At 36.7% G+C, this 12,995-nt stretch overlaps 1 protein-coding gene across 5 annotated transcripts in view; it reads right to left on the bottom strand.

Annotated features, from left to right (window-relative positions):
* The window catches only part of NELL1 (neural EGFL like 1), a 282,121-nt gene that overhangs the window by 187,530 nt on the left and 81,596 nt on the right, over window positions 1-12,995 (bottom strand). For all 5 annotated transcript variants that reach the window (XM_064657177.1, XM_064657179.1, XM_064657178.1 and 2 more), the window contains exons 11-12: window positions 12,551-12,650; window positions 3,701-3,829 (exon numbers count right to left, since the gene is read on the bottom strand). In XM_064657177.1, the coding sequence (XP_064513247.1) occupies window positions 3,701-3,829; window positions 12,551-12,650 (229 nt within the window). The remainder of the gene's footprint in view (window positions 1-3,700; window positions 3,830-12,550; window positions 12,651-12,995) is intronic.

Genomic DNA, 12,995 nt, shown 5'->3' with positions numbered 1-12,995 from the left:
CTTGCTCTGTGCACTCCTTTTGGTGAGAAGAGGCATGAATTTGTCCTAACTGTGATATTCATCCCTCTTCAGGTTTTAACAGTTCTCACAATGGATCAGAGTTCAACAGCAACTAGATAAAAATCACTTTTGTACCAACATAGCAACTTTGCAGGTGGAAAGGGGCTGTTAATGTTTCAAGCTAAGAATGTAATAAGAATGAAGAGCTGAAATGTGGCAGAGGAATAGTCTTTTGCTCTTTACTGTGAAATATAGATAATCATTGAATTCTTTTCAGAAGACATGGCTCTTTTCTTGTTAGTATCTAAAAGTGAGGATCAGCATGCTTGCTAGCAACAAGCCTGGCTTTCAGCTGACTTGATTTTCCTTAGTTCATCATCTCTGAGCTTCAGACTCTCTATCTGCTGACACTTCCCTGCCTCTCAGTTTGCCATATGCAGACTGTTCCTATTAGTATTTGCAAAGCAGTCATAAACTGCAGAGCTTTTCAGCTCTGAAGAAGTCCTATACACAGGCATTTGCAGGTCTGCTGTACACATCACATAACATACCTGGAAGGACCAACATAAGACAGACTCAAATGAATTCCCCATTTTAGTCCTGGTTTTGCCATGAACTGCTGCCCCACAACTAACAGCCACACGTGGAACTTTCAGAGCTCAGCACAGGAGCCCAGATGTCACGTTCCAAGAAGTCACAGCTGCAAGTGTGCACAGACTGCTACAACTTGACTGTTTGAGTCCTGCAGATCTTGGACTTGCACAGTTCCCAGAATTCATCCATGCATATGTGACAGAGATAAATGGACACTGGTTCAACACTTGTGCCTAAGTATCCACAACTGTCAGGCAACATGATTAATAAAAATATCTCTGTAAATCTCTCTTCAAAAGATGAATACTCTAATTATCTCTCATATATGCAAGAAAAGAAGGCAAATGTCAAAATACCCCCGACTTTTAAGTAAAGTAGAACATAGAGAATCTCCACTTATCTCCTTCATTCATTACAAGCTCCATTTACTTGTTTGTTTTCAGAAACTTCTATCTTTCCTGAACGCATCTCTGTTATTTCAAAAGTGGAATGCATACAGTGAGTGGTTATCCTGTATGTACATCTTGATGTGAGAACTACTTGAAAAGTAGTTACTGGAAATTAATACTAAAAGCCTCTCAGGTTTGTATTATTTATTGTACAAATATGCTGATGTAAATTCTCTGATAAAAGTTAGAAACTTTTTTATTCTTTTTTCCATTGTACTGCTAATGTGAATACGGAATGTTAAAAAAAGAGACATACTTGTCAAAAAGCAAAGCAGACTCACCAGACTTCAGAGATCTTACAAAATGAAATTCATGCTGTAAGCTCCAGCAGGATAAAACTGTGTAAATAAGTGCAAGTAGAAATAACAGTAAAACCATAGGTAAATCTACGTCAGAATTCACATCCACAAGTACTTCAAATACTGGAAGAGATGAGAAATCTGGAAAGCTCCAAGTTAATGATCTGGAGCACTCCAAACTAAGGTGTCACTTGCCAGCACATATCATGAGTATGAAATAGTTTAACTTTGCCACCTCCAAGGAAACAGTAATCTTACATGTCTTAAGTTTGAAGGCTTAGGAATGACAGAGACAAATCTAAACCACAACTGAGCATGAGATCTTCCTTCCTTCCTTCGTCTTGTTCAGGTGTTCTGGGTATTTGATTCTTATACAGTACACACAGAAATCCAAAAGAGTAAAAGAAAAAACCCACCCCTATAGCTTATCAACATCCTGGCAACTGTACCTTCGGATCCATGCCTTTAGCCTCATTTATTTAAGTCACAGCTTCACCATGCATTTGAGACTATAGTACAGCCAACTACGAAATGATCCTACTTAGCAGACTGAACACAGAGATGAGAGGAAGGAGGTTAGAGAGGCATAGAGAGAAATTTTGCAGAGAGCTGTTCTGAGGAGTGAAAGGAAGGTCTTTATAGAGCTGAAAGGAGTCACCTCTTGGCTAATCAATTTGTCAGTCTGTAGCTCCCCTTGCTCAAGGCCTCTCTTCTCTGCATTACCTCCTAAGAACTACCTCCATCTAGCAAATTTATAATTTCATAAAATGCAGAAAGCAACACTCATCTATCCCATGGTCTCAGGCAGCAAAAGCAGCTGTGTTTGTTCTGTTGCCTCATGTTTCATCCACATGCACAGAAGTCAGGGATTTGATTTACTCTTCTGAAATTCAATGCAACATAGACCAGGTATGTTGTAATTCCTACTAATTTCTTTAAAAAGGTCCTTCTTTCACCATCACTCCCACTAATGTACTGCCAGTATCTCCAAAATTGTTTGGGTCAAGATGTTTAAATTTTTTTCCACAGAATTAAAAAAGGGACAGTCTGATACTAGGTAAATAAAAGTACTAAGCACTGATGCTATTTAAAACATAAAAAAAAAGAACTAATACTGTGTTATGTATCATAGCTCATAAACAGCCTTCTTACTGTCTTCTGATCTCTGAGAAGTCCTTGTAGTACACATAGAGCAGAGGTTCCCACAGTTTTTTGTACAAAAAAGTTTCTCTCTATACACAATATATCTGCTGCCTACCTTTAAAAACATATGCAGGAACTGTTTTCCCAGTCACTGGAAGTGCATATATAGGACCATTCAAATTTTTGTTTGTAGAGAATTGACTTAAAACTGTTAAGATTTATAGCTGTAGTTTACTGAACACATTTATAAATTGCTATATAAAGCCATTCTGTTCTCTTGCATACACTAAAAAATCTTTTTATGAATGCAGGATCATTTCAGCACAGTCCACGCACGTCTTTTTTTATTCTTTCATCCTGTCTTCCAATTCTTATGGTATATTTTAACACCTTGTCAAAAATGCCATCTCCCTTCCATCACCAGTACTATTGGAAAAACAATCCAGGGGGATATTTTTTACGAAGTAGTTTGAAAACTTCCTATAATGGTCAAAAGATTAAATACTGCAGCCTGACATGCAAGAGTATTTAAAAAAAAAAAAAACATAATGCAAAGACAGGAAGGAATGTGGTTTATACTGAATCATCAATTTATTTTTTAATAAGTGCATCACAGTTATGAATAACAAGTTCTAGAAAACACTGAGAATCCAAAAGGAGAATAATACCCCATTGCATTCATTCCTGTGATGGAACAACACATGAACAGAACTACCTCAGCCACACTTTTCTTACAAAAGGTCTCTTATGTATCATAGGAAAACCATTTCAGTTAAGTACCTGTCCCACAGAAGTACTTCAGGGAGGACTGCAGGTCGTCATTTTTATATTCGAGCCTCAGTACTCCTTCACTCTTACCTTTCTCACAAATGCCTGAAGAATTCCCACTTCCTAAATTAATGTATTTTATAAAGATGCTGTTCTCTGAAAAAGATTTTAGAAGGTAGGTGCTATTGTCCAAAAAACAGCACTTTTCAACTCAGCATGACCAGGGTGTGCACAACTGCAACAATTAATTATTCCCACAGACAGGTAATCCAGATGGTCCAGCACAACTTGTAACCTTCAATCTCCATTTATGAACACGGGAAGGGTCCTTGTCTTATTCACCATCATGAAACTGAATTTTGCAAAGAAATTCATTCATGTGCAATTTATTTCAAATGATATTTCTGAATAGGCTGTTCAGGGGGCAGGTCTGAATATTTTGTTTACCTTCACAATATGCAGAGTCTCCTTGGACAGAGAGATAACCATTCTTGCATTCACAAGTAGCTTTTGTGTTCCAGTTTTTGCACTCTGAATTTTCACCACATCTGTGCCCCTCTGCACAGAAGTTATGGCCTGAAATACAAGGAACATACAATATGGTATTAAAATGTGTTTATTTCAGACATTCAGATATTTGCATTGACTGTATCACTCAAACTTCATCATGCTACATTCCAGAAATTCTCTCTACAAACCTAGCTGGTGCACACAGGATTTTTGGGTTTCTCCATCAATTCATTCTCAGTAAAACCATTTTATTCAAAAAGGTATTTGTATGACTACTTTAAGTTAGGAGAAAAGACAACGCCAAAGCAGGAAACAACGACAATTCATTAGTGTTCTACTGAACCCATGTAGCATAAGCCTCTGATTGTCAAAAAGTGAAAGACTAACTTACACCAAGAAGACAATAAAGTGAAATATAAAAGAAAAAAAAATCCTTCAAAATTCTCTTATTATGCATAACCACACAGAGATCAAAATGAGGCACTGCACAAAACTGCACCTGTAGTCAAAGCAACCCCAGACACTGCCTTGTAATTCTGTCATCAAAAAACAGCTCAATTGTTTCTACCGTTTATAATTATTCCATGGATCGTGTTTTATAGAGGACATTTTTTATTAATCTCTCTTTTTTTCCTTCACACGAATTCTCGGTAGTTTCTTTGTGAACAGTTTCTTTTATTCCATACAAAGTCGTTTCTAAAAATAGGATGAACTTTGCCACTTCCTTCTCTAAAGGCACAACTGGATGAAGTTCTTTCTTTCCGATTTTCAATATATCTCAAAGACGTGTCAACATCTTTCTCTGCTGAAGTCTAAAGTGAAAGTAATTGCAACTTCATCTCTTTAAAGGCACTCCACTGGAAGTACTGTTAAGAGATAACTTACAGAATTTGACAACAGAATTTTTTTTCCTCCATTGGTGTATGTTTTATGGGCTTTCTCTATTAATATCCAAGAGCCAATTTCTATTTGACTGAGATATATAAGCAGTCATTTTGGCAATTTCTGTTTTGGCTGGATTTTCTCTCCTGGAAGGAGGGAAAGCAGAAACCCAGACATACCATCACCTCCTTGTATTCCAACTTGAGCTTATATGAATACAAAACCAGTTTCTGCCAGTTCTGCCTGGTCATAAAGGAGCCAACTAAGAATTCTAGTTCATTGATTGTAAACTTTCCTAACAACCTCTAAAGACAACTAAGGAAAACACAACCTAAGATCTAAATGCAAGTCTTTGTTCACATCCTGTGCTTTGACATTCTATTTTTATTTGTTTTTAAACATGCACTCTAGTCACCTACTAATTTAACATGCAGGTTTGTGTCACTTTAGTGCACTCCAGCTTCATGAGTCTGATCATCTAATGCTGAGTTTTGAGGTAATTTCTAAAAAATGTCAGTGCTTGTTAGCAAGGAGGACACTTTCTCATGTTGGATGTGTCAACATCCAACTCTACACTTAAACTTCAAATTAATTTTATTAAGAACCAAGGAATCTTCCCTGTGCTCAGTTAAGCTTGTTCTTTCATTGTAATCCAACTTGTGAAAAAGAACCAATTCCCTTAATGAAAACTTCAGATTTCCCTTCTAGTCTTCGCTCATTTCACAGTCTGGTAAAAACCACTCAAGTATTCCAGATACAGCCTTGTCAAGCCTGGGTACTTTTTATTCTGGTAAAATAGGGTGCCAATACACTGCCTTTAGCCATTTACACAATCACAGCATTTGACTTCTCATTTTTGCCTTTATAACTATAATTGAAACTGAACACTGGAACCCATCTCCTCAAACTTATCTTTTCAGCATCTAATTTATGCTCCCCAAGCAGGATTACTATTCTGTTGGCATTCTAGATAACATCCAAGAGACAACAAGTTTTATAACATTTTCTTTGTCACTGTTTCCCCTAAGACTGTGACATCCTAGTCTGTTACTGGCTTCTTTAGAATAATAATTCTACTTTGAACTCACCCACAGTATTAGTTTTATATTTGATTATTATTGGGTCAGAACCTCTGTAACATATCAGTGTGTTAAGCTAGGGACTAAAAAAAATCACATTTTAATACAGTGTGGATTGTTACTCTTGGGGTATTTTGTTTATATTTATTTCTATTCCCCTCTCATCCAGACCTCTAAAAAATATTTCATCTTTCCCAGCATGTTTTAGATACAAGAGTGCTGATACAACTTTGTGCACCAAAAACCTTTGTTTCTAGGCTCTTTGTATTCCAATGAGTCAACATTTTTACCTTATGATCAGCTCATGGCAAATTTAAGACTTAGAATTAGCCAAAGCAATGGCTTCTCACTGTTAACTTTCATCACAAGTCCCAGATCAACCACTCTTTTCTAACAGCATATTCTCCCAAGCATGAGCCAGTGATTAGTTTTCAATATCACATCACTGAATTCTTCAGTATTTACTTGCCATCTCTGAAATTTCTCAGTAGATGACTACCCCAGCTGGAGCTGTCCCCTATTTTTCAAAAATTCTCTGTAAAAACCTGCTTTGCATTTGTTCCCTTGTTATCAACTCAAATATGAACTGTCTCCATTCAGAATCAGACTCAGGTTTTCAAGCTTGAAGGCTGTTAAAAGAGCACAGAAGGAAAAAATAACACTCCAGTTCTGTAACTTGAGTAATTAAAGGCTCTAAAGGCCATTTAATTTTTCTCTTGTCATTAGGAAATGCACAAGGATTTCCTAATGCACATCATCTACTACATCTCTAGACTGTCTCAGCATTTATTATTATAAAAGACCTGTGAAAAACTGTTTCCTATCTTTCAAATACGCTGTCTAGAAGGTCTCCACTTTAATTTTCCATAGCATCTCAAAGCTTGTTCGATACCTCTGTAAGTGGATAGTGGAAGCCATTCCTGTTAAGAGCATGCATGGTGCTATAACACTGTATATTACCAAGCTTTTATAAAACAACTGTAATTTAAGGTTAACCAGGAGGAAAAATGTACTTGATAGTATGGAAGAGTAAGGGTTCACTGTGCCTCTGGCAGAGTGAGCATAACATTGCTTGGATCAGAGGTTTTTCCAAGCACTTCTTTTTGCAGTGAAAATGCACATTTAAAAAAAGCCATGAGGAGCATACCAAGGAAGCGTGGTTCTTGGATTTCTTAGACATTGGTCTCCATTCTCCCCAGTCAGGAGTTTTGGAGGCAAATATCTGATTTTTACTAATTCTTTGGTGTGAAATGGATTTATAGGATTCCTTAAAGATACCTACCCCAATGCCAAACCCCCCTACTGATACTGCAGTGGGATCTCTAAATTTCAGTCCTGGTGGCAGCTAGTAGAGGGTATGCATTCCAATAACAATTAATTCAGAATATTCAGCAAAATTTGAGACAGTCGGCTCCTCTCTAAATATAAGAAATGGCTTAAAATGGAATCATCAAATCTGAGCAAGCGGGCAACTGGAGAGGATTTGACTGAACCACAGAAAATCTTAGATAGTTCAGATAATCTTAACTAATTTCAGGCCAACACAGATGACAAGGTAAGCATGAATTCAAATTACAGATGAACACATTCAGAACAGATGCCAGAAACCATTTTCCCCACACATACATACACCGTCACAAATGTGCACAACAGCCCTTCAAAGTCATTCAAGATATTCAAAATACAATTTGATACTATCAGGGGAATTAAATATTGAAGAGTGTGATTACATTTTTGATGGGCCTGGTGACCTCTGTTCCTTCCCCAAAAACTCCTGAAAACATTATTCTCTTCCTTTATCAAGGCTGCTGAAATGTTTGCTCCATCATTTCTTAAGAACATAGGGGTATCTTTCTACTTCTTCATTCCAACCACAGAGAGACTACTAATAAATCTACTAAGACCATTAGGAAAAGATCCAGACACATGCTAGCAGACATAACACTATCACTTCTGCAGCAGCAGGAACTGCACAACTGGCTAGGGCTTAGTGGTCCCAAGTCAGATTGTCTAAAATTAAACTTTTATTCCATTTTGGGACACTCTTATTTTGTCAAGCAACATCTTCAATTTGCAGTTCCCCGAACATGCTTTTGCACAGCAGTATGCTAAGCTGTTTTGTACTGTCATCCAGGTTTTTACATACTTAACATACTTGATAATTTAGCTTAACTATTGATTGTGGAATGCAAGAATTCATTGAAGACTGTAGCTGGAATCAATACATCTTAGATCCAAACCTCTTCCTACTTTTTCTACGGGCAACACTAGAGTGCCTCTCTTTATATCTGAGGGTTTCCTTATAACACCTGTAATGTTTTCTATACTTCTTACAACATCCTTAGCTGTTCACATCAAAAAAAACTGTAAAACCCCTGTTCTCTTGCTGTTCAAGAAGCTATCCTTCACATTTCACTCTTTCACATTGAGAGGCTTCTAAAAAAAACATGGATAATCTTTTGTTAAAGAGCATTAGCAATGTTCAAGAAGTCCGAGGTAATTTCAACCTCAAAATCTTTACTACTCTTATTGATTTAACCCTACAGTTAGGACATAAATACATAAGGTAAATCTGGGGGAGAAGTCATAGGAGGAGTCATAAAATTTGCATTACCAATTATGCCTTTCCATGATCTGAATCTGGTTTTAATGAGTCATGAGCAATGAAGCACTTTGAACAAGAGCTTTTACACCCTCAGAGATTGTCGTCCCAGAACTCAGTGGTCTGACATAAAACAGTAACTTCATAAATTCTTTCAAGCTGCTACATGAATGCAGAACTTATTACATAGTGCTTATTTGTGTGCAAGAGAATAATGGTAGCTACACAGCCTAACAAGCTTATAAAGATTTCTTTTTTTTTTTTCAGATATAAATCTCTTCTAAATCCTCAGTAATGCTACAACTATGTTTAGAAATAAACTAATTCATATTTATCAACCTCCATTAAATCTTAATAAATCTAAAGCCTTGAAATAACTCCTACCTCCCAGCAGTAAATGGAAAAAATTCAATTTCTGAAGAATCAAAACTCAGTTTCACAGCTAGACAGGGAGAGATGAGAAACATGCTAACTGAAGAGCCTTCTCACTCTCTAACTGAAAGAAGAAAAACCTCCCCAAAACAAAACAAAGCAGTAAAAATAAGAGTGGCTGAAGCCCCATTTTTAGATTTAAATGCTGTTTCCTGACGTAAAATGCACACTTCACCTCATCAGTAAGATCCTCCATTTCCTGCTAACCAGCATCAGCACCTAAATCCATCAGTCCAATCATATTGCAGGACAGCAAATAAAAATTATTTTCTCTAGAAACAAAACCACTCTCACTACTTCATTATATCATCACAATCTTTCTTTTAAGAAGAGCACATCTGCAGCTGCAAGGGCTGTTAAGGCTATTCTTGTGTATTTAAAATTGTGAGCATAACAACATCAAAATTCTCTCATGAAATTTTATTTGAATCACTCATTCAAATGAGAAAAAAAAATCCACTCTTTCAAAATTATACACTGTCTTTGGCAAGGAGAAAAACAGCTACAGGGAACAATAAAACACTTTTATGACACTATTTTTTGTATTAGATTTGTCCCTGGGCTATAAAAAATGTAGCAGGTATGCTGTAAGAAAAATGAGTGATTCTCAAAAAAGTAGTAAAAAATACATTTTATGACACAATGATTCTTTGTAAAACTTGAAAATTAACTAAAAATTCTGTAAGCCTAAAAGACAGGTTAATAACACCACATGGTCCTGCCGAAAAGTATAAAGTAGCCACATAGCTTAAGCAGACATTCATATTAAGCACACAGATAAAGGGAAAAACTAGGTATACTCTACATAATATTCAAGGATAGATGCTATATACAGATCTTGTGAGGCCCATTTTTGCATGCAGGTACATCAAATCACAAAAATAAACTGTCATTTTGAAGCAGAGTTGAGTTCTTCCATCCTACGCTCACTTTGCTGTACACCTTACACAATCATTTTACTGAAATCCAGAGATTGGCTTTCAGCAATACATTATTAGCTTTTGCTGTACTATAAACTCATGTGGCAAACCTGAGAATAGGCATTATTGGCTGTCTGCTTTTCTTACCATTTACAAACCATGATGACTAGCTAGAAAGCCCACCAGCTACGTACATTTCAGGATTCAACTCTGTTCGTTGCTCACTGAGAATTTCCATCTCCATAAACACCACAGATTTCATTTTTACCTTGCATACCCTATTTTATTTTAGGCACTTATATATTTTTGTGGTAAGTACTACAGAGATCCCTGGAGAAGATACAGTCTCATCCCACAGCATCATGAAGTTTTTGTGTTTCTCTGTGGTTTTTTCTTTCTGTTAATTCCCTCACACTCACCCTTTCATTTAATGGAAATTCCTTTGCTGCAGCTAGAAAAGCAAAAGCTGCAAACCTCTCACCGTTGCCCAATTCAGCAAATGTATTCTATAATTCTAAAGAACATGAAATTGAGGAGAGGACATCTTTTTCCACAGCTACATATACTAAAGACAACACAACCTGACACAAGGCCCAGAACCCACCAGTCACTAACATGCACAGAAATATTGTTCTCATTCAACATTGCTAGTAAATGTTTACTAAATATTCTCTTGAATAAACTAAGGCTTAGCTAAGGGTTAATGCAACAAATTCTCTGCCACCATCATACCTAAAATGTGAAATTTGCACGTGATATGCAAACAATCCGTGTGGCCTTCCAACAAACATTCTGATTATTTAGGGCTACAATTATTACAACATTTCTTTCCTTATTATTTTGGCTTAGGCAATAAAAGCTCAATATAGGCTCTGAAAGAGGTCATTTCTGCAAACAAAAGAAGCACTCTGTCCTTTTCCAGTAAAGGACATGTTGGCACAGGCCAGGACCAGAAACTATGGCCTGCCTGGCGTATCAGAGGGTACCTGTTTGCTTGATAAAACTCATACCAAATATGGAATTCTTAATAAATATCCATTTTTAACACCAGCAATCTACATATGATAAAATTATATATTACCACTTTAGTTTGCATGCAACTGAAGCAAAAGTGTCAAGCAGCATATATTCTACTGCAAGATATAAAAAGCAACTTAGGAGTGCTAAATTCAATTTATGCCTTTGTAAAGTTGACAAAATTAATCATATCTTTAGGCATCATTTTCAAAAGAATTTTAAAGAGCAAAGATGAAACACATAAGGAGGTGGTACTGTTTTAGCAGTCAGCTAAAGCAGAACTGAAGTGGAAGTTCAATGTATCAAACTGAAAGCACCATGTGTCAGAATTCATAGGAAGGGAAAGTACAATTCCTTCCTTTGCTTCTAGAGATGATCACATACATAAATATTATATCCCATTCATGTTATATTATAAATAATAAGGCCAGTTTGGAGATGAATTTCTAAAAAGAGTACCTATCATTAACAATATTATGGAATTGAATAATTACAGAGCTTATCTTTCATCGACTTTGAAGCTTTCAGACTTCTAATGCTTTAAAGTAATGAACACGATTTTTTCAGTACTGCACTACATCAAACTGGGCCATCTGTTAAGAAGTATCATTAAGACATCCAGCCCTTTGAGGGACAGAGAAGCAACATTTACTGCTTGCTTAAATAGTTACAGATGTTTCTAGAAACCGCTTTAAAACATTCATGTGTATATTAGACCATAACCCAGCAAACAGTCTCAAACATGCTGGTCCCTGCAACCACTTGCATGTGTTTCTAAGGTCAAGGTCTCAGTAAGTATTTAACTATGCATATTGATTGATTAATATTTACTGCCGAAAGGAGAGGTTCAGAGCCCCTTCACCAGCACCTGTGATGGCACTGGAGGAATTTATATGCAGGCAACACAAGTATTCCAGGGGTCCTTAATAACCATCTAAGCCTGGAAATGTCTAATGCTGATCTGGAACAACTCTTGCTTTAGATTTGTGAGGTGCATCACTAAAAGGCTGACAGGTGAGTCCTGCTCTGAGAGACCAGGCTCTCCTTAAGCCCAGCTGAGACTCAGCTCCGAGGGAGAGACAAGGAGCAGAGGTACAGTACAGACACACACAGGGAATGATTATTCAACCCCATAGTTCACTGATTAGAACACCTTTTAAGAAGAAAGCTTGTCCAAGTTCCCTAACCTTGTGATACTTGCATTTTCTTCATTTAAGGGGATTTCCTCAACTAAGATTTTAGCTGTGGCTTGTTCAGTCTGGTCCAGCATACAACCAGGACTCACAGGGCTGAGAAGGAACAAGCAAGAAGAACCTGCATCTCAGCACCCCACTGGAAGGAGGAAAAATGGGGTTCAGAGCAATAAGGTTAATTTTTTAATCTTTATTTTGTATTAGCATTATTTTATTGTCCAGCTTAATTCATAAGTTAGTCCTGAGAGTGATCAGATCAACCTCGTAATATCCATCAAACAGGAATATTAACACTATTTTCGTGATTTTAAAATAAAGAGCTTAAAAAAGCCACATTTCCAAAATCACGTACATTTACTGCAGTTGCAAGTTTAAGCAACAAAATATATTTCTTTTTCAAACATAAGATCCTTGAAATGGGAATTCTTAAGAGATACTGTGCCCTTTCTCCCCCAAATCTTCCTTTTCTCCTTCCTCCTCTCTAACTCAGGAACAATTGCAGCTTTGTATCTAGTAAGTCTTCTAACCAAAGGAGTATCATAGACTGGTTTTAGACTCAGGCTTTTATCTCCTATCACATAATATCTCATTAAAAAGGAATTAGTCCCCCTCTTGAATCAGCAACTTACATTCCTTCCAAGCATGCATAGTCTCTGGCTTACCTCTACAAACACTGCAACACTGGTTCTCTGGAAGAACATGATCATCTTCTGAGCAGTTCAAAGGTGGACAAGTCTCTGTCACTTTTACCAAAACTCCATTCTGAAAATAAACAACATTTTTTTAAAAATTACATTTGGAAACCACATGCAATGGCAAGGATCACACTAAAACTGGTAATCTTTAGTTACAACAATCTCCAGTAAACTAGCAAGAAGCAAGTTAAATTCATTTGTTCCACCGTAACATCAAATTTAAAGTAATCTACTTGTGCATTTCTCTGCCCAGTGTTGAAACAAAAGAAAAGAAAAGGCACTTCAGCTCAAAATTCTATTCTAGTTTTACCAAATATTTAGTCTGAAAGTACAGTTGTCTTCTTTACAAGTATTTGAAGGAATTAAAGAATTTCACTCCAGTGTTTGTTAAAGACAGTCTTCCTGCTTCATG

Source organism: Pseudopipra pipra, chromosome 6 (genome assembly GCF_036250125.1).
Source record: "Pseudopipra pipra isolate bDixPip1 chromosome 6, bDixPip1.hap1, whole genome shotgun sequence".
In the NCBI taxonomy this organism is placed as follows: Eukaryota; Metazoa; Chordata; class Aves; order Passeriformes; family Pipridae; genus Pseudopipra; species Pseudopipra pipra.
This window is presented reverse-complemented; position numbering and strand designations above follow the sequence as displayed.